At 38.1% G+C, this 21998-nt stretch overlaps 1 protein-coding gene across 3 annotated transcripts in view; it reads left to right on the plus strand.

Moving 5' to 3' along the window:
* Positions 1-450: 450 nt before the first annotated feature.
* Positions 451-21998, plus strand: part of tial1 (TIA1 cytotoxic granule-associated RNA binding protein-like 1) — a 42833-nt gene continuing 21285 nt past the window's right edge. The window contains exons 1-5 of one of the 3 annotated variants that reach the window (XM_043712711.1): positions 451-607; positions 2236-2332; positions 11954-12103; positions 17165-17219; positions 20277-20364. In XM_043712711.1, coding sequence (XP_043568646.1) covers positions 474-607; positions 2236-2332; positions 11954-12103; positions 17165-17219; positions 20277-20364 — 524 coding nt within the window. In that variant the 5' untranslated portion in view covers positions 451-473. Of the gene's footprint in view, positions 608-2235; positions 2333-11862; positions 11899-11953; positions 12104-17164; positions 17220-20276; positions 20365-21998 lie in introns of those variants that run through there. The other 2 variants (XM_043712712.1, XM_043712713.1) reach the window with 2 other exon arrangements.

Raw genomic sequence — 21998 nt, forward strand, 5'->3', positions numbered from 1 at the left:
TTGAAGCGGAGGAAATGATTGATTTGCAGAGTTGTTATTTTAGGGATGAAATGAGGATAAATTTGGGATTCCTCTCAGAAAGTCAGCAGTGAGGGAAACGAATGAAGAGGAGGACTAGGAGGGGATTGATTTGAGGAGTTGTTGTTGTCTTGGAGATGAATTGAGGATAAGTTTGGGATTCCTCCCAGAGAGTCAGCAGTGAGGGAGGGGATTGATTTGAGGAGTTGTTGTTGTCTTGGGGATGATATGAGGATAAGTTTGGGATTCCTCCCAGAGAGTCAGCAGTGAGGGAGGGGATTGATTTGAGGAGTTGTTGTTGTCTTGGGGATGTTATGAGGATAAGTTTGGGAATCCTCCCAGAGAGTCAGCAGTGAGGGAGGGGATTGATTTGAGGAGTTGTTGTTGTCTTGGGGATGTTATGAGGATAAGTTTGGGAATCCTCCCAGAGAGTCAGCGGGGGGAGGTGTCTGCGCATGCGCTGGGGGCCTGAGCTGACTCACCGGCTCCTCCGCCATTTGCAGGATCGGGCGCGGAGACAGAGAGAGGGACAGACTGAGGCGGCGGAGGCGGCTCCCGACATGGACGACGATTCGTACCCGCGCACCCTGTGAGTGACACGAGGGCCGTCTTCTTGGGGGGGGGGGCAAAGTGCGGAAGGTCTTTTATTATATTTAAAAAGAAAAGTTGTTTTCGCGCGGGGAGGGTGGGGAGAATGGGTGTCGTGTAAATCCTCCCTCACACTCGCTCCCTTTCCAGGCGGTGAGCCAAGGCCTAGCTCCCGGAGCGGGGTGGGGGACACACCGGGGAAACCCTCAACTCCCTTCCCCACCTTCCTCTCCGAGGGCTGGCGGCCGAACCCGTCATTCGGGGCCAGCCGGGGCTGAGGGGAATCCATTTTCTTGTTGGTAACGAGCCGCCTCAGCGAATCAAACCCCGAATGAAGGCGGCAGCTGGCGCCCACCTCCTGCTCCCCTCCCCCGGGGAAGGAGGCCCTGGGTCCCGGGGGGGGGGATGGGAGCGGGGTACAAACTTCCTTCCTTCGGCTAAATAGGTGCAACGCTTCTGGTTTTAAAAAAATTCGGCCTGAGCACATGTTCTGCTTTACAAAGATATTTGTTCCACTTATAGTTTGTTTTAAAAAAAACTCGGCTCTATTTTTGGGTCTGATGTCGGTAGATTTATCCACGTCGCCTGGTCAACAAGTGGCCAGGGAGTGTAAATGTTTATTCTACCACTGCCCGTTTCTGTAAGAGCGTTTGTTCCAAAACTCTGCACTGGCATTGCGCACTTAGTGGTACATGTCTAGTTAGTAGTAATTCTTCGTATTAAAGATCAGGGAAGATTGCTCAGATCCAACACGGCAATGACTTTGATGGATAATGGTTCTCTCAGGAATTTTGGGCTAGACATTAACTGTGAGTATGTTACTGATTTCAGTGCTTGTACAGACATTTTGGAGAATGTATTTAGTTTTGATCATGATTTAATATGGTATATTTGTTTTTTGTTTTACAAAGATGACAACTGCCAAAATTGCTGCTTGATTTGAAAATAAGGTTTAAACAATTCAAATGCCAAATACCTTTTCTCCCTGATGAATCAATAACTTTTTTTTGTATATGTCCATATGTTTTATGGCACTTCTTTTAGTACTGCCTTTTGGAGACTTCATGCTTTTAGATTTCTTTCCAGGGTACATTCCAGACATTCCCAAGTTTGCAACTCCTGGAAAAAACATTTTTAGGAAGAAATGTGCAACAACATTTTAGTGGACTTTGAACAGAAGAACTACTATTTCATGCTGTCTGAAATCTAACTGTTTATATACTGTACCACTGTTAGAGAAAACTAAGTGAAATGGACTGGAATGTCTGCACCACATAATTAAAAAACAGCTGCTGGAGAAACTGGGGTCTAGCAGCATCTGTTGAAAGAGAAATTGAATTAATGTTTCAAGTCCAATAAGATGCCGCTTCAACACAGAAGGGGATTCCTTTTGAACAGAACATTAATTCTGTCTCTCGCTCTCCACCGCTGTTGCCAGAACTGCTCAGTTTCTGCCTTTATTTCCAGTGTCCTAAGTACTGTTGGTGGTTGTAACATGTGATCTTGCCTTTAATTAGGCATGATCATAGCATGCAGAACAACTTGTTAAATTATTTTTAAGGGTACAGAAGTAAAGCTAATTTGATAATTGCAACCGTTGTAACTGACATTCAAATGTTTTTGTTTCAGCTACGTAGGTAACCTCTCTAGAGATGTGACAGAAGCCCTTATACTTCAACTTTTTAGTCAGATTGGTCCTTGCAAAAGTTGTAAAATGATTACTGAGGTAAGAACACAGCATGATTACATTCCTGTGAAAGATTGTATAACCTCACTATAAAAATTAATGAGTTATCTTCCACTTTTAAAGCTTGTTTTGTACTTAAACAATTTCTACTGCACTCATTTAAAGAGCCACCTATTATCATAAATGGTATTGATTTCGTTTGGTGAAATGAAATGATCCCAATGCTAATCCACCTTTCATTCTTTTGAGTGGCTTCAAGTAGGTACCGATAAATGGCATAATTCGCAACTATGATAGTACACAGTTTTGAATTTATGTATTCCTAGAATTTAGTTACATATGGTTAAAGCTACAAAGTTTTCTGAGAGAACTGTCGCTTTGTGGAAATAGTTATTGCTTATGCAACTGGTTTCTGAGTAAATTTCAGATTCAGTTGCACAAATTAAAATAAATGGGGATCTTCTGTAGTGGGAACGTTTTAAATCCCTTTAGGGTGCGAAAAGGGTGGAGAAAAACGTACCGCTATACTGTAATCTTTTAATTGAGGATAAACACTAATCTTTCTGGGCCATGCTATATACATTCTCGTTTTTCCGGAGAGCAACGTGCTACCTATTGATAAGAGGATCTGGGTTTTGTGCTACTCTGACCTGACTAGTGGCATTATTTTTAAAACACCTGAGGGACAGCCTTTCTCCCACTACTCCCTCTGCATACGTGCCTTTTCCTAATTTGACTGTTCACCAGAGCAGCACGATTTAGGTCAGTGCCTTGGCAGTGTAGCAGTTTATATAATCCCAATTCTTTTCCCACTCCGATCACCGTCTTTCAGTGTTAATGGCATAAAACGTTGTCAACCAAATATATTCAGAAAATATTTCCATTGATTTCCACCTGTCTGACTACATTAGTCTTATCTAAAATTGGTACTATTTCCAGATAAATTGCAAGAAATTAAATCTTTATTAATAATTCTTACCATCGGTTGACTGAATTTGACCGTATAAAATTATGATGGTTATGTAGTTAAAAATTGAGATGTACCTTGATATGGAGTGACAAGCAATCAAGAACCTTCTTGCGTCTCACTTGTTATTTGTATCCTTGAGTGAATCTATTGCTGAGGTTTTCTTCATGAAGCTCTGAAGATATGTGTACCAATGAGTTCAAAAATAACAATCTAATATAAATATGGAGAAGTCTTTTTAAACTTGCTCTAAGAGCATTGTATTCGTAATCTACTGCCTAGTAAATGATTTTTGAAGTGAATAGTTGAAATTTTGGATTGAACCCTTAGCGTTAACCTGTCCAAAAGAAACAAACAAAGCACACTTCAATGTGCAAAAGTAAGTCTAATGTGGTTACAGTTTCACATAGAGATGAGATTGTATTGGACACATGATATTATAAACAGAGTGCAAAACCTAGGAATTTGGAGAAGTAGGTACTACTTAATTTTTGTCTCCAGTGCTTATGGTTCCTGTAATATTGACAATAGATTTAATCGTGGATCTAAATGGATAACAGTAGTTCTGTTTGGACAGAATTCTGAGAGATTGTGGATGGCAAGGCTGTCGTAAATAAATCTCTACATTTCTCTGCTTAGAATCATAGGATCCCTACAGTATCAAAACAGGCTGTTTTGCCCACACTGATCCTCTGAAGAGTGTTCCAACCAGACCCTTTCTCCTACCCTATCCCTGTAACCCTGCATGCCTAATCCACCTACTTTGGGCAGTTTAGCGTGGCCAATCTACCTAACCCACACATCTTTGGACTGTGCGAGGAAACCCACATAAATGTGAGGAGAACGTGCAAACTCAACATAAACAGTCAGTTGAGGCTGCAATCAAACCTGGATCCGTGGTGCTGAGGGGTAATGTCACTGAGCCACCATGCTGTGCAGTTTTACCAGCTCAGTTGAGTGTCAAGTTGGTGACTTGGGCACATTGGTGCAGTACATGCATCATTTACTGGAGACTTTGGCTACATTTTAGAGGTGCAGGTTCAAAATGGGATTATCGTTGCCCATGATGTACAAAATACAGGATGTAAGAAAATGAGAATCTGTGTAAATTGACTCTATTCAAAAGGTTCAATATACTTAGTACCTGAGAGTATAAGTATAAAGGCAGTTAGCAGGGTAGCCAGAATGCAGTCTAAGTTCCTGCGTACAGGAGACTGTACAAAATGGGAGAGGAAGAAGAATGAAAATGTATAGTAGAAAGGGATTCGATGATTCGGGAGACTGTTAACCTTCTTGGGAAGCAGGATCAGAACTTCCACGTGACGTGGTGTCTGTGTTGAAGTAGACTGCGATCTTTAATTAGCTTGATATTGAAGGCAGCGAAAGTGATTGTTGTGACCCACGTTTGAATAGGAACTTAAGCAAGTGTTGATTTGTTGGTGAATACAGAGGGCTAGGAGCTAAATTCAAGTACAGGACTTGAAGAGTTATAATATCTTGATTATTCCTAGAATCAGGTGTAAATTGGGGTTTTGATAGACAAGGCGACCAAATAGCTATTGGATGAGTGTGGAAAAGAGTGGGCTTTCCATTTTTAGTGGATGAAGAAGCTGTACCATTGAGGTTGACTCCACCTGAATTGGTGTGGGACCAGATATGTTGGCAAAAACGGAGATTTAACATGAGTTGATTGGGAAGTTGAGGGGTAGGCTCGAGTGAAAAAGTTAGTATCGATATTAATTCAAAAACAGAAGGGAATTGAGTGGAGGAGCACTCAGAAATAATGCTTTGAACAATACAAGTGAAAGAAACTGAAAGATGTAATGTAACTGAACCAGAAGAGAGAAATTAAGAAATGTGATTTTAAGTAGTTGAGCAGAACAAGTAAGTGTTCTGTTTCTATTTTGTATTAAAAGTAAATCAAATGGAATAAAAGTGCAAATTCTACCAGGAAGGTATGATTATTTGAGCCATTATTGGAAGTTAAATATACCATATTGCAAATTTTAAAGAGAAGATTGGAAAAATGCTTGAGGGAGCAGCGTAAACTTAATGATTAAAGAAGAATTTGATTTGATGTTTGTTACATGTACTGAAATATAGTGAAAAGTATTGTTTTGCATGATATCTAGACAAAGTGTTACATTAAGGTAATATAGAATAAAGAATAGTGTTACAACTACTGAGAGAGTGCAGACAAAGATCAACTGGAATGAGATCTGATCATTAGTCTGACAACAGTGGGGAAGAAGCTGTTCTTGAATCTGTTGGTATTTGTTTTCAAACTTATGTATCTTTTCTCTAATGGAAGAGAGTACAACTTGGGTTCAGAGGGGTCTTTTGATTCTATTGGATGCTTTCCCAAGGCAGTGTGAAGTATAGATGGAGTCACTGGAAGGAATGGGCTGTGTTCATAGCTTTGTAATTTCCAGCGATCTTGAACGGAGCTCTTGACATACCAAACTGATGCATTCAGATAGGGTGCTTTTTATGGTGCGTCTATAAAAATTGGTAAGAGTTATTGTGGAATTGTTGAATTTTCTTACTCCTGAGGGAATAGAGGTGTTGGTGTGCTTTCTTGACTGTAGCTTCAGTGATAAGGGAGGCAATAATGAGGGGTAATGGAGTCCTGACTTTGATTGCATCAAGGATAGAACAGAATTGAAGTCTACTTGGAGTTGTGCTTCGGATCCCTGGCAGCAGCTGTGGCAGAGGTGCTTTTGAATACAAATATAAACCAGCATTTGCCAGAGAGTATGGGCTTTTAATGAGGAGTTTTAATTATTTTTGTTGGGTAAACAAACTAGCATATGTCAGAAAGGTAGTGTTTCTTGGATGACTTCGAAGGATATATCATATTCATAATAAGTCAGATTTAGCTAACATCCTGATGTGCTTTTTGGGGTCTTCACACACATAGATTAACTGTCCGTCTGGTCTTGGGTCTTCCTTTTCTTCGTTAAAGTCCCACCCCATTACTCACATCACCATGTTTCTTCTCTGTAATGGATCACCATATGATTTTAATCTCTACTTGGTTACTTTGTTTGCTGCTGCAATACTTTCCATCCTCTTGATATGCTAGTTCCCAAATTTGTTCTTTCTGAATATTTGACAGTGATTTCAGCATCCATACCTCAGTAATATCCAGTTGTTGTTTTGTTTTTAATGTTTTCCTTTTTTCTGCACTGACAATTTTTTGTCTTGCACCTGTCGTTTAGGTTTTTACTTTCGATTTAAGCATTGCTTTTCTGTTAGAACCCTCCACTGCACTCTTGCTATTCCTACCTGGGTTGTACTTCTAAAACTTTACCATACTAAAATGCTCTTTTATTACCAAACCCAGTGTTGATACCATTTTTTTGTACGTTTTCCAGATACTCAGTCATGTTGTCACCTGCACCACATAGCTCCATGATATCTGCAAACATCATTGACCATGATACTACTTGTTTCATTTGCTAACGTTATAATATGCGTGAGCATTTATCTGCTGAAGATATTGATCTGATCACTTTTTTCAAACCCTGTGTCAGACTCTCAAAACATCAGTTTAGGTTAAAGTTAGGCTAGCTGCAAAGGTAAGAGACAGCATTAAACTGAAAGCATTTTTTAAAATGGCCACGATCTTGTTAAGTAAAGGTGCAATTTTTTTTTTAAAAAAAGGCTTGTAATCCATGACCATACTTGAGGGTATCATTTTAGGAAAGAGGGAGATCAGAAGCAATCAAGAGCCTTAGGACACTTGATAATTGATATTGTTCATGAAGATAAGGAAATGATAGATATGTTGAGTAATTACCTGGGGTCAGTAGTTGCAGTAGAGATTGATCTTTGCTTGTTGAATGTTGCAGAAAATCAAGGACAGGGATTTGCCGATGTAATGGCATAGTAACAAATCACCAAAACTAGGTGGTCTCCGTCCTAATGTTTTCATAGGTGAGAGCATAGCAGATGGTTTAATTTATCTGCCAAAATTATTTCAATCCAGATTAAGAAAATGTTGTGCTTGTCATTCCGCCAAAAAAGCAAGCGTAGAAAACGGGGATTATTGACTTGTTTACAGAGCAGACATCGGGAAGTTACTAGAATGTCTGAGTTAAAGCTAGTGACTGAGCACCTTGTAAATATCCACTGACCAAAGAGATCTTTCATGAATTTGTAGGGAATGGGTCGTACTTGACAATTGCTAAAACCTTTTTAAAAAGCTAACAATGTAATACATATTTGTGGTAATTTGAATGGCCTACCAGAAGTAATTCGATTTAACATCGCTGGTTGTAAACTGAAACTTTTGAAATTCTAAGGTAATTCACTGACTAAGTTAGGAAATTGGCTGAGCAGCAGGAAACAAATGTTCAGACCATGAGCAGGTATTCTAATTAGTAGGAGGTAATGTGTCCCTTCGGATTATGTTATTGAATTTGGTAATGGATAGAAAGCCACGCTACCAAATTTGCTGATATGACAAAAATAAGTAGTGTAGGTGATATTGAGTACAATGTGTGCTAAATTGTGGCAGAAAGATTTCTGTACATATAAAAGCAGACCATTCACTTAGGACCCTTTTTAAAAAGGATAGAATTACATATTTTCTAAATGGTGAGAAACCAGAACAGTATGGTCCAGACAGACTTTGGGATTCAGATCATGAAAATGTCACAGGCGTAGAAAGTAATCAAAAAGGCTAATGTAATGTTTTCATTCCAGCAGAATGATACACGTGTGTAGAAGCTATGTTTTTGGCTTTGTAAAACCCAATTTAGATTATATCTGGACTAGTTTAAGGCATTTTGGACACAGCACCTCAGGAAAATAAATTTGGCTCTGGTGGGAGTGTGGTGTAGGCTTGTCAGAATGATAACCGGTCTCATGAGTTAAATTCCAAAAAGATAAATAGATATGTATTTCTATTTCTGGTTGTTGAATCTACAGCCTGGTGGTGTAGTTTGAAAGTTAGAGCCAGCCCTTTTAAGTGTCAGGTTGGAAAACTGGTAGTATTTTGGAACTATTTTATTGACATGCGAACTTGTAAATTTTGAATTTGGTAGATTTGTTAACCAAACATGAATGTAAGGGACACACAGAGGTCTTTTCCCTTGGGTAGGGGAGTCCAAAACTAGAGGGTAAGAAGGGAAAGATTTAAAAGGAGCAACTTTTTCATGCAGAGATTGGTGCGTGTATGGAATGAACGGCCAGGGGAAGTGGAGGAGGCTGGTACAACTACAGCATTTAAAAGGCATCTGGATGGGTATGTGAATAGAATTCAAAAATAGTGCATCCGTCAAAAGTTCTACTTGTTCATCTGCACTGTTTACTGCCTTGGTTATTTGCATAAGATTGTCTATTTATTTTAAGTGTTAAAATAATTATTTGTCTGTGGTTGATTGTATGGTGTATGCAGCTTTGACTTATTTCATTTGTTTTAGCTTTCAATTGCTAACTTTCTCCACTGAAGTGTGAATGCATTTGGATAGCTTTTTTAGTGATCTTAAGATTTCATGGTCAGTGGAGTTCTATTGAAGTGTTTTCAATCTTGTAATAAGGCAGCATGGTGGTTGTGTAGTGTGAAGTTCAGGAAACAGGTGACTATTATTAATTTTGGTGTTAGTTAATGAATAAGTATTGGCCAGGTTGCTAGTGAGACTTTCTGCCCTTCTGGAATGGTCCAAAAATGTCCCTTTTCTTAAAAAAAAAGTTCCATGTATGAATTTTAATTAGTGCAGTAAAATAACTTACTGTGTGGTCTGGGCAGTCTTTGCTCAGCTCGGTCCACCCGTTAGATGGTGAGATATACTGTGCATGAAATGATCTAAAATTGCTGAAGGATTATGTTTCCATGCATAACTAGAATCTGGAGTCCCCTGTGGTTTCACTAGAATACTGCACTTTAAATCTAGAACCACCTGAAAGTTAGCTTTATTGAGCTATTATTCTCTAATGTAAATTTTTTTGAAGATTCTTCAGTGCATTTTTTTCAAACTTTGAAAAGAAATTTGTTCACTTAAGTTCATGTAACCTTGGTTTAGTGATTAGGGCAAAATGCTTCTTTCTGCAATTCCTTATCATTGTATGTTTTTGTGGGGTTTGGGTATGCTGAAGATTGAATAGTTGGCTGCTAAGAGAGGAACCAGGAAAAGTTGATATCATTACCATACTAAATTTTATGATTGTGATATTCTTTTGTCAACATATATTTTAAATGCTCTGAAAGCAACTATTGTTTTGATATTGCACCCAATATAGGAGATGATGGTTTAAATTCTATTTCTAGGCAAATAAGCTAGACAATACAATGCTTTAGATGAAAACTGTAATTAAATACTTCGGCGTAGAAGATGATTTATTCCACATCCCCAACTAGGAATGAGATTTCTATTTAGGTAATGTAGCTGCCTGTCACCAGTTTTGAACAAAGGGTAGATATTGATTAATGTTGCATTGTGCCATTTAACTTGCGTATTAGTACATTGTGTTAAATGTTGTACACGCTCAGTTGCATAGACCTTGCAAGTAGGAAGTATACTGCGTTTTGGGGTGAGTTGCTGTTTCTTGAAGATGTCTGCACTTAGCTGGTTCACCTATATATGTTTTCCATGTTTTGTTTTTGATAATTTCTTTGGCAACATTGATTGATCATTGCATTGGGCCTAAGTTTTGTTTACAATAACACTTCAATGAAGGGGATCTTTGTATTTTGAAAAGAATGCTATCAAATAAGGAAAAGAGTTTGTAGATTTCCTTCAGGTGTGTGTAATTTGGACAAAATCCTGGAAACTTTAATGTAATGTGGGTCTACTGGACTGTAGTGGTTCAAGAAGACAGCTCGCCATCACCACCTCAAGGGCAACTAGGGATGTGTAGTAAATGCTGGCCTGCCAGTGATGGCTACATAAACAAGTGAATATATTTTTTACAAAAGTCCCATGCAGATTTTCAGTATAATTTGATTTTCATTTATGTTGTTGATTTTTAAAGAATAGAGATGCCAGGACACTCATGTTTTCACCCCCAGAAATAATACTATATCAGTACAACAATGCAGAAGTAGTTTTATTTTAATGCCACACTTTCGGGGAAACAATGCATTGATGGTAATGTCACATGCCAAATCATCAAGAAACCCAGGCTAATGATCTGAAGACATGATATTGAATCCCACAGTAGACAGTGAAATTCAAGAAAACAAATCTGGAATTAAATGTTAACTTAAAATTAACATGGAATCATTGTCTGACTTCAGATCTGCAGCAATATGGTTGACTCATGATTGAATTTTGGCTAATTAGCCTGGCCAGAGATGCGCGACAAGTGAACAAATAAGGGAAAAAAACATTGCTGTGCTGATCATGCAGTTCGTTATGCTGGGTTTGACACATTCATGTGTTCTTTTTGAAAATTACTTGGTGCGTGTATGTGTACTTATGCTTTCAAAATAATAGTGCACATGCTTAGAAAACATGGATTCAAAACCTGGGATCATTACTGACTGAATCTTGAACTGTTGGAGATTTCGAATAATTTGGTGAGTGGTTGACTTTAACAATTGAGGGTTTCATTATTTTGAATACCTGAGTTTGAGCATGTTTCATCTTGGTAGTGTGCTGATTTCCAGTTACCAACTAAATACCAAATCAAGGACATGCTTGGTATTATTGAATGGGTAAAGTAACTTCTTGTATTAATTTTAGACCTCAAGATTAAAGTAACGTTTTGAATCAGGATGCAACTTGTTACAATCAGCGACTTTCCTAAAATAGCACCTTTTGAAGGATTTATTATTTCTCATTTATTTTGTTACATTTTTGCAAATTCATTGTCAGAGTTCTAATCATAAAATTATCTTAAGCGAGTTTTGAGAAGATTTGTAGCTCAGGCTGAGGTTCTGGATATAAAGTTTTCTCGCTGAGCTGGACGTTCAGATGTTTCACCACCGTACTAGGTAACATCATCCGGTGAAACGAAACGAACCTTCCAGCTCAACGAACAAACTAGTATCCATAAGGTTACCTTAATTGTCTAGTAGAACTGCGTCAAATTTGAGCATTAATTTAATGACACTTAATTAACTCAAAATGCTTCATCTGCCTGTTTGATATTGTATTTAATATTTACCTGTAAATTAATTTTACTCAGTGCTCATTTGGCAGTAGTCCTGTATTTCCAGCATCATGTAAGCTGTATTTAAATTACAGAATGCAGGTGGGGAAAGATCAGTGTAACTGCAATTGCAATACTTTGTAAAAGTTTAACCCTCTCGATATTTGCAGTTCTTTGCAGCACAAAACTTGTGGAAATTAGGCAACAAGTTAGAAATTTTTACACAAAACCAGAAAGTGCTGGTGAATCTCCAGGTCTGGCAGCATCTCTGGGCAGAAAGCAGATGCTGTTAACCTGCTGAGTTCCTCCAGAAATTTGTTTTCATTGAGATTTCCAGCATTTTTTAAAAATAGCAATTTCTACATATTGTTTTATATTTAGGTGGTAAGGTAATTCTTAAATATACATAGAAGCCTGGGGAAGCCCTGTATTACATTATAAAATGTTCAGAAATGTTAAATGATCTGTAATTTCCTTTTAAATTGTTTGTGTTTATGGACAGATTGGCTATAAAAGTAAAAGGCTTTAATATAGATCTGTAAGTATTTCATTTGGCTTCTTTGTACTAAGTTTTCATGAATTTTTCTTCTCAGCAAACCGGAAGCAGAAGGGTGAACTCTTCTGTTGGATTTTCTGTTTTGCAGCATTCAAGCAATGACCCATATTGCTTTGTGGAATTCTACGAGCATAGGGATGCGGCAGCTGCATTAGCTGCAATGAATGGCCGTAAAATAATGGGTAAGGTAAGCTATCGTGTCTAAAGGGTGAGTGAGGAGAGAATTTAGCTGGAAGAATTAAGATATAATACTTTGAATAGTGCTTGTGTTTAATTCTTCATAATGCAATTGCTTGCTTTGGGCTATTACAGGCTCAATAAGATACTTAACAAATAATACTTAGTAAAACATTATCTGCAAAGTAAGATTTTCTCAACGTGATGTAATTTGATGGAATCCATCAATAGTTAACAATTCAATAGGTGATAATGATTCCCAGCTATCTAAAATGTGGTCATAAAAATACCAAATTTTATTATAAACTCTGTATTTGAGTAACAAAAATGCTTAGAACACTTACGAGTCTACTCTTAATAAAAATTTGGGAATGTTATTAGAAAGGGAAGGCCTTTATTGTATAGCTGTTTCTATTGAATCATTCTAAAACCAAAGTTGTTTGTTCAACAATTCTTTATATATTTATGTAGACTTTCTGGCTTGGTATGGATAAGAAATTTTCCAGCTTTACTAATTACAAATTGTGATCACATTTGATCTGGCTCATTTAGACTTGGAGAATTAACATTCAGTAATAAATTAAAAATGAGTTAACCAAATCACATTGAACTATTGATCCCATATGTTCTTCAAGCTACAAGGAGTACTAAGTTCTGGGATATGTTTCAGGAGCAGCAATACACTAGCTTGGTAGATCAGGTTAAATTTTATAGAGCGTTATAGTATTTAGACTGTGTAATATGCAGTTCTGGTCCCCATATTGGCACGTAGTTGAGCTCTTAAGAAAACGCAGTCACTATTTACAGTATGCAACTAGCAACAAGAAATGACCAACACTTGGCTTAAAAAGAAACCCTAATGACATGGTAACAACCTTAAAAATCATAAAATGATTTGTTGACGGTGCATGTGAGGAAACATTTTCAACTTCAATATCAAGGAACTCTTAAGTATTCTGAAACCAAAAGAGAAATTGCTGGAAAAGCTCAACTGGGTTAGCAGCATTTGTGGAGAGAGAACAGAGTTAAACTTTGGGTCAAGTGACCTTTCAGGACTATAATGTATTGTAAATATACTGTACCCCATTTTCAGATTAATTAAAAATAGGAATTTGAAAAGTCACCGTCTGGAATCTGCTGACAGTAATTGAATTATAGAGCATCGACACGTGAGGGAAAATGAGGGCTATGAAGACAAATATGGTAATGGAGTCTTATATAGAATGCAAATAAAGGCATAGCTCTATTGGGTTGGCTGGCCTATTCCTAAAATGTGAATTCTAGCAATACTGTCGATACCCAAATGTACCTATTTGTTCATAACTAATAGGAATAAAATATAGTTGACAAATGGGAACAAGAATAGACCATTTAACACTTTAGAGCTTTTCTGCACTAACACTGTATACCTACTTTAATCTGCAATCCCTTAATACATTTGGATAGAAAAAGTATCCATGTCAGATTTAAAATCTATCTTGGAGAAAGTGAGGACTGCAGGTGCTGGAGATCACAGCGGGTCAGGCAGCATCCTGATGAAGGGCTTATGCCTGAAACGTTGATTCTCCTGCTCGGATGCTGTCTGACCTGCTGTGCTTTTCTAGCAACACACTCTTGATTAAAGTTCATCTTGAACGGATAGCCATTGACTGAAATGCATTCCAAATTTACAACACCTTTTGTGTAAAACTGCTTCATTGTGTAATGTCTGACCCCTAATTTTTAAAGTGTCCAAGGCTCAACCAACCGGGAGAAATTGCTTCTCCCATCTACCCTATCATTTCCTCATAATGGTTTGGAAACAGCTTAAATCTCCTCAACTTCTCTTAACTACCTGTTTCAGCAATACGTCTCTAGTTTGTGCAATCTATCTTCTCAATGCAAACTTTTGCACTCATTTCGTTTTCTGGTATACTAGACTGTATTACTTCCATTGCCTTACCAAGGTGTGGTGCCCGAACTGCTCATTATTCAAGATGTTGTACAGTAAAAGCGTGACTTCTACCTCCTCTTTATTCTTTTTCTCCAGTTATAAAAGCTAGCATTTCATTTTGGTTTATTTTTTGTTCTGTTGATGCCATTTGATTTAAGTGTTAACTTGTTTCAAAGTTTCTTTGGACCTCCCCTTTTTTTTTCTTTTCACCAGTTTGAAAATTGCCTTGTGATATGCTTTGTAACGTTTAAATTGGAATACTTCCCATTTGCCTGTGGAGGTGGTCCTGATTTAAAATAGGAATGTTTCCTGTGATTAGCTTTTTTGTATTGTCTTGCATTGTGTTCTAGCTTGCGCACAGTCAACTTGGAAACTGATTGAAGAACTGAACCTATTCACACTCTGGGAACTGCTTAAAATCCATGTGATGACATAGCTTTGTCTACTTATTTAAAGCTGCAAGCGATATTGAAAGATTAGACTTCAACTGCGCTGCTTACATTACTGCCTATCATTGTTATCGGAAAATTTGAATCTGTGGCTTTCTATCCCACTGTTTTTAATAAATATAGTGCATAGTTGAAATCCCGACAGCGTGTGAATTGGAATACTCACCTAATATTCCTACTCCAGGACCTTCAACACAGCTAACAGTCTCTTGAGGGATTTTATGGACTTGCTGATGTTACTTGATATAAATAATATCAATAGGTATTCCTCTGATTACTACTCAAGCTCCTATTTCAAAGAAGAATCAATTGGATTTTTCAGGCATGACCATTACAGATCCATGCAGCATCTAGAACGTAGTACATTACAGTGCAGTACAGGCCTTTTGGCTCATCTAAGATCAACCTAACCAACCCTGAATTTACTGTCATCCATGTGCTTGTCCAGCAGTTGCTTAAATGTCCCTAATGTCTCTGACTCTACCACCACTGGCAGTGCATTCCATGCACCCACCAATCTCTGCATAAAGAACCTACCTCTGACATATCCCCTGCACCTTCTTCCAATTACCTTTAAATTATGACCCCTCGTGACAGCTATTTCTGCCCTGGGGAAAAGCCTCTGGCTATCTACTTTATCTATTGCCTCTCATTACCTTGTAAACCTCTATGAAGTAACCTCTCATCCTTCTCTCCTGTGTGAAAAGCCTGAGCTCTCTCAACCTGTCTTCATAAGACAAGTCTTCTGATCCAGGCAGCATCCTGGTAAATCTCCTCTGCACCTTCTTTAAAGCATCTACGTCCTTTCTGTAATGAGCTGACCAGAACTGGACACAATATTCCACGTGTGGTCTAACCAGGGTTTTATAGAGCTGCAGCTAAACCATGGCTCTTAAACTCAATCCCCCATTAATGAAAGTCAAAACACCATTCGTCTTAGCAACCCTATCAACTTGGGTGGCAACTTTGAAAGCTATATGTGTATGGATCGTAAGATCCTGCTATTCCTCCACACTGCCAAGAATCACCCTATATTCAGCATTCAAATTTGACCTTCAAAGATGAACCACCTTGCATTTATCCAGGTTGAACAACATCTGCCACTTCTCAGTCCAGCTTTGTATCCTGTCAGTGTTATGTTGTAGAGCCTGCATGAGCACTCAACAGTATCTACAGCACCGCCAACTTTTGTGTCATCTGCAAATTTACTAACCCATCCTTCCACTTCTTCATCCAAGTCATTTATAAAAATTACAAAGAACAGATGCCCAAGAATAGATCCCTGCGGGACACCACTGGTCTCCGACCTCCAGGTGGAATACTTTCTGTCTGCTACCATTCGCTGTCTTCTTTTGGCCTGCCAATTCAGGATCCAGACAGCCAAATTTCCCTGTATCTGATGCCTCCCAACTCTCTAAATAAACGTACTGTGGGGAACTTTATCAGATGCCTTACTGAAATCCACATACACCACATCCACTGCTTGACTGTTGTCAACTTGTCTTCTCACAACCTCAAAGAACTCAAGGCTTGTGAGGTATGATCTACCCTTCACAAAGCCTTGCTGACTATCTTTAATCAAAATATGTTTTTCCAAATAGTCCTAAATCCTACCTCTCAGAATTCTTTCCAGTTTTTTGCTTACCACAGAGGTAAGACTGACTGGTACGGAATGCCCAGGGATTTCCCTGTTTCCTTTCTTGAACAGAGGAACGGCATTTGCCTCCCTGCCATTGTCCGGTACCACTCCCATTGGAGAGTGAGGATGCAAAGATGATCATCAGAGAGGCAGCATCTCATTCCTCGCTTCCAGCCCTAGGCACTTACCAATCTTGATGCTTCCCAGAATTTCACTTCCTTTAATGTCTGTCTGTTAAAGCCTATTAACCTGGTCCACAGTGTTCTCACTGTCAACAAGATCTCTCCCTAATGAATACTGAAGCAAAGAAACTAATTTAGGGCATTCACTACCTCTTCAGATTCCAGGCACAAGTTCCCTCCACTGTCCCTGATCGGTCCTACCCTCTCTCAGATCATTCTCTTATTCCTCTCATAAGCATAGAACGCATTTGGCTTTCCCTAATCCTTCCCACCAAGGCTTTTTTTTGTGCCCCCCAAGCTCAGCTCTCCTCAGTCCATTTTTGAGTTCTTTCCCAGCTACCCTGTAATCCTCTAAAACTGCCAGATCCTAGCTTCCTCCTTCCTTTTTAATGAGAAACTCCTCTGCTCTTGTCACCTTACCATTCCTTGCCTGTCTCAGTGGGATAGAGTTATCCAACACTCACAATAAGTGCTCCTTAAACAGCCTCCACATTTCTGTGCCTTTCCCATAGAACAGTTGTTGCCAGTTTATACTCCACAGCTCCTGTCTAATAGCAGTATAATTTCCCCTCCCCCAATTAAGTACTTTCCCATACTGTCTGCTCCTATCCCTCTTCATGGCTATGGTAAAGGTGAGGCAGTGGTCACTGTCACTGAAATGCCCTCCCACTTAGCGATCCGATGCCTGGCTTGTTGCCTAGCACCAAATCCAAAATTACTTTTTTGATTCCAGCTTTTAGTTGGCACAAATATGCAATATCTTACAATGCACTATACTGGTAAAACTTTGAAATGCTTGTACTTCAGTATTTTGGAATAAGCATGTTCTATTTACTTTAAATGAAATGCATCATTTTAAAATTTTCAGGAAGTCAAAGTAAACTGGGCAACAACACCAAGTAGCCAGAAGAAAGATACAACTAGTAAGTGCTTTGTTTTCTTGATTTTTTTTTCCTAGCATGTTGAAACTGGGTTTAATACTTAACATTTTACTTATTTGAAAGATATGTGTATGACCATGGTATGATCCTCTGGTGATTTTGTGCCTTTTAAATAAAAAACGATCTCAACTTTGCAATGCACTACTCTTAACTTAGACAGTGAAGCTCCTTTGAAGGATTCTAGTATGTTCTTTGCATTCAGGTTGTTGTTTTAAAGTAAATGTATCTACTGAAGAATGATGCAATTTTAAATGGCCTTGCAGAGGAAGAGGGAATAATATTTGTAATTTGGTGCAAGAGTTGAGACCTTTAGGTCTGGAATCTACGTTAGGTAGATGATGACCCAATAATGCATTAAGCTATACACATGTTTTAGCTGAAATATTTTATTACTGACACTGAGTTTGGCTGAATTTTCAAATGAACATATTCCTGTTTTTTGGTTTTTGTGGTGTTTTTAAAAAAAAGATGAAAATGTTAAAGGCAAATTTGGATGACTTATGTACTTATTGCAAAACACTTAAATTGAAGCAAGGTTTCCTGTTTCATTACTCCTTTCCTTGGAGGTTTTTGTTTCTTAAATTTGATATTTAATGGCGTATATTGGAATCATGCTAATTTAATTCTGGAAATCAATTAACAAGAACAGTTCTTTTTTTTTTCTTTTTAATGATTCGAGAATTAAGTAAATCAGCTATATGGTATTGCTATGTTTCATTGAAGAGGCTAATCTATTTCTGTCTCCCATACATTGTATTCAACAAAGTTATTTAGTGGCAATGGCCTGCTGTTTTCCATGACTTTGTAATATTTTCTAGAAGCACAGGCCCCTCTTTCTTTTTGGGCCAACTTTATGGATTGACTTGACTAACAGATGCTCGGAGACAAAACTTCAAACTTCAGTGGAATAGCTTTTTATTGTTGACATGCATTTGTAACCCACAGCATTCATAGTTTTCAAGTCCAAAAGTTTATCTGTATTGATCCAATGCAAGGTGACCTGCAGTGTATGAGAAATTAGAATAGTCTTTTCAAAAAAAAAGTTTTTAATACTTAAATGGAAGTATCATATTGTAAGAAGTTTTCCATTTCAGGAATTCATATTCGAATCAACTGTAGTCTCAATAATGCCGGTCATGCATTGTCTATCTCTCATGTTGTGACTCAAACCCACTTACAGAACACTAATATCTTCTGTTTGAAAACCAGCTCTCACTACTTGAATGCGAGCCAATTTTGTACAATGTATCCATGCGTGGTTAAGAATTAGGTTAAGACTGACCTTTGTAGCACGAATTTTCGACAGATAGTTATATCTTCTGTAGGGCAATCGTACGTTCCTGTGTGACTCAGATGGTCAAAAATCAAACAACACAAATAACATTTAGTGTTGGTGATATAATCAGTTACAGCCAACACAATTTAAAAGTTTGTTCTTTAGAAACAGCGTACCTGTTCGTCATTCGCTGTTAGTCAATTTGCGTTGACAAAATGCATGTTAGAGCAAAACAGCCTGGATAATGAACATATAGAACATAATTAAAACCATGAACCTGGATTAAATCTAGGCTGAAATATTAAAATTGCAGAATCTCACTGTGCCACTAAGTTATGATTTTGGACATGATGAAGAGTTGATGAAAATAATTTTGTATTGAAGATAATGTTAGTGTTCTGTGCACACATGAAGTAATTTATGCACTTTGTAGTCGTATTTTATTTAGGACATTAGTGGGCGGCACGGTGGCACAGTGGTTAGCACTGCTGCCTCACAGTGCCTGAGACCCGGGTTCAATTCCCGCCTCAGACGACTGACTGTGTGGAGTTTGCACATTCTGCGTGGGTTTCCTCCGGGTGCTCCGGTTTCCTCCCACAGTCCAAAAATGTGCAGGTTAGGTGAATTGGCTATTCTAAATTTCCCGTAGTGTTAGGTGCAGGGGTAAATGTAGGGAATGGGTCTGGGTGGGTGCGCTTCGGCGGGTCGGTGTGGACTTGTTGGGCCGAAGGGCCTGTTTCCACACTGTAAAGTAATCTAATCTAATCTAATCTAATATGCAAAGGCCATTTAATCAACCAGGTCAGTTCTTTCAAAAAACATTTCATAAGAGTTATGCCTGTAAACAGATGAATCATGAAGGTAATGGAGCAGAACTGTTAATCATATTGGAACTCTTGAATCAAACTTGGTTTACTGGCAAAAGTGATCTCCAGTAGTAAAAGGACACATTTTCTCTGGCATATTAGACCTTTGCTATGTGCACTTTTCTCTAAGCTTACAGTATTTTCAATGTTATTTATTCCACTTTATTTTCTGGAAGGGAACAATTGTCTGATTTTTCCCTTCCAAAGTATAATTTTGTTTTGTACGTTTCTGGTGTACTAAATTTAGAACCAATCGCAAAGTCTGCCTATCACATGTTTTTGTTCCCTAAATCTGATCTATGTTAATGCTAAAATCATTCTCCATGCACAGATGACTAATTGAGGTATCTGTTGTAAGGTAGTGATATTAATAGCAACGTGCCTGAGAGAATTCTACAATCCTGAACAGACATTCCTTGCAGCAGGGAGCACTCTTACTTGGGAGTTCTTTTTTTAGTTCCTAGCTAGTTTGAATGTAACACACTTCAGTCTTTCATATGTAAAACTTTAGCACAGGCTTTCTGAACATTGCAGTATAGCATCACGATAGTTATCCTCAGCAGAGCCGTGAAGTATCACAGTTGGTTTTAAGTTTCTATTGAGTATTCTTCTGAAGTAGTCCCTATAAGCAGTGCATCACTGTCTAGTTTTCAATATTAGATATAATATCTTCCAGCATCTCATTTTTTTCCCCAGATAAAGCAGTTAAGGTTTTTTGTTAGACCCAATCCCCCCTTAAAATCGAGTCACAAATAGAGGCTGATAATAATGAATGTCTATGCAAAATCAGCTTAATACTTTTGCTTAGTGCATGGTCTTATGTAAATTTACAGGGAAAGTATGTAGAATTGAAATTGTTTGTCTGAAGGTATGCATTCAATACTATTATCTTCTCAGATCATTTTCATGTATTCGTTGGAGACTTAAGTCCTGAGATAACAACAGAGGATCTGAAATCTGCATTCGCACCCTTTGGTAGAATATCGTAAGTATTTTCTAGTTCTTTAAAATTCAAGCTTTGTAAATTGAATGTTTATTTTACCAGATTCTCAATCAGTTCAACACTCAATCCAATATTCCTCCTCGAGTTCTGTTAGTGAACAGGATATAATTCATTTCCATAAGAGAAAGGCAGTGGTTCCTTTTCCAGTTATTTAATGAAATCACTTTTACTTAAAAGCAACTGAATAAAATAGATGCCTGGTAAGGTGATATGTCTTGTAGGATTTGTTGTGGTCTAATCGTCTATTTCAGTAGTTCACCCTCTCCTAAGACTTGTTCCAAGACTGGGAAAGTGTTCTGCCCTCTCAGCCAGAGCTGATAGCATGGAATGTGTTGGTGCAGACCTGGAAAAGCAGGGTCAGGCTGGCGGCAGGGGTTTGGGTGGAGAGAATTAAGGGAGGGTTCATGGAATTTTGAAGGCACTGGAATATCTACCATTGTTACAGGAACCAGGCCTCATGGTTGCATCATTTATGGCACGCCAGGAGTTCCAAAGAAATGCAAGGATTTAAAGCAGCGTTGCAACTGTTCATATCGTTAGAGCTTCATGGTACAGTTGGTTCTGCTAATATATGCGTTTCTTCAATGCAAATTGGCTGTAACGTGAAGAATATAGACGATTATTTGTAGAACACAAACGTTTCTTACCTGTATTGGCTATAACGTGATTCCAGTCCCATTGGTTTAAATGGTGCTGCTATTATGTGATTTTCTTAGAATGCATGGATTGCATGGGAACAGAAATCTCAGAACAGAGTGTATCCATTGTTTGAACACCCAATCCCAAAAATGGAATGTCTGCTTTAAGAAGTCCGGATCTATTTTGTAATGCACATCACATGAATGTTGCCGGCCCTTGAAATATATTTTGTTCTAACTGTGTGCAACTTGCAAAGGATCTGCTAGTTTGCCGTGCAAATTCCAAGGAAAGTTGCCACCTCCCCCATTCAATTCCTCCTGCTGTACACTGTTTTATCCCTCCCAGCTATAGTTTGTCTGTTTTCTCTTTTTCTGCATTTACTGTTGTTTGCATGTTTTCACACTTGCACCCAGTTGCTTGCTGTTTATAGTTCATGTGCTGTTTCTTCCTTGCTCTTCCTTTCCTTTTGCTTTCTCTCTCACACTCACTCATTTGATTGTGTTCGTTTTCATTCATGCTGTCTTTGTCTTCAGTTTTTTGTTCCTGCTCGTTGTGTTGCTCACAATCTTTCCCATGTTTTCAGTGTAATTTTTAACGTGGCTAAATTTTCTATTTAATTTCTTATGAATATTTGGAAGAATTAATAGTTCTTTTAAATTAATTTATTTAAAATGGGATACGGCCTGTAGCAGTTCTTGAACTTAGTTGATATTTTCCCAAACAAATTTAATGCTAATTCATTGAAGATTGATTGTATTTAAGTTTGCATCATGTTCACAATGGCCTGTTTTGCAGTTTCCTGCATTATGTAGCACCTGTATCAGTAATTTATCTGTTGGCTTTTCTTTGCTATAATTCTTTCCAGTAATACCTGAAAAGAAAGTAATAATGCACGTTTCTGTCCTGGATTCAGTGATCCTGAGGGTTATTTCACGAATGTGATGCCCATTGATGTGAAAGTTTTTTGTTTTGAGCTA

The sequence above is a fragment of the Chiloscyllium plagiosum genome, chromosome 22, assembly GCF_004010195.1.
Source record: "Chiloscyllium plagiosum isolate BGI_BamShark_2017 chromosome 22, ASM401019v2, whole genome shotgun sequence".
NCBI classification, from domain to species: domain Eukaryota; kingdom Metazoa; phylum Chordata; class Chondrichthyes; order Orectolobiformes; family Hemiscylliidae; genus Chiloscyllium; species Chiloscyllium plagiosum.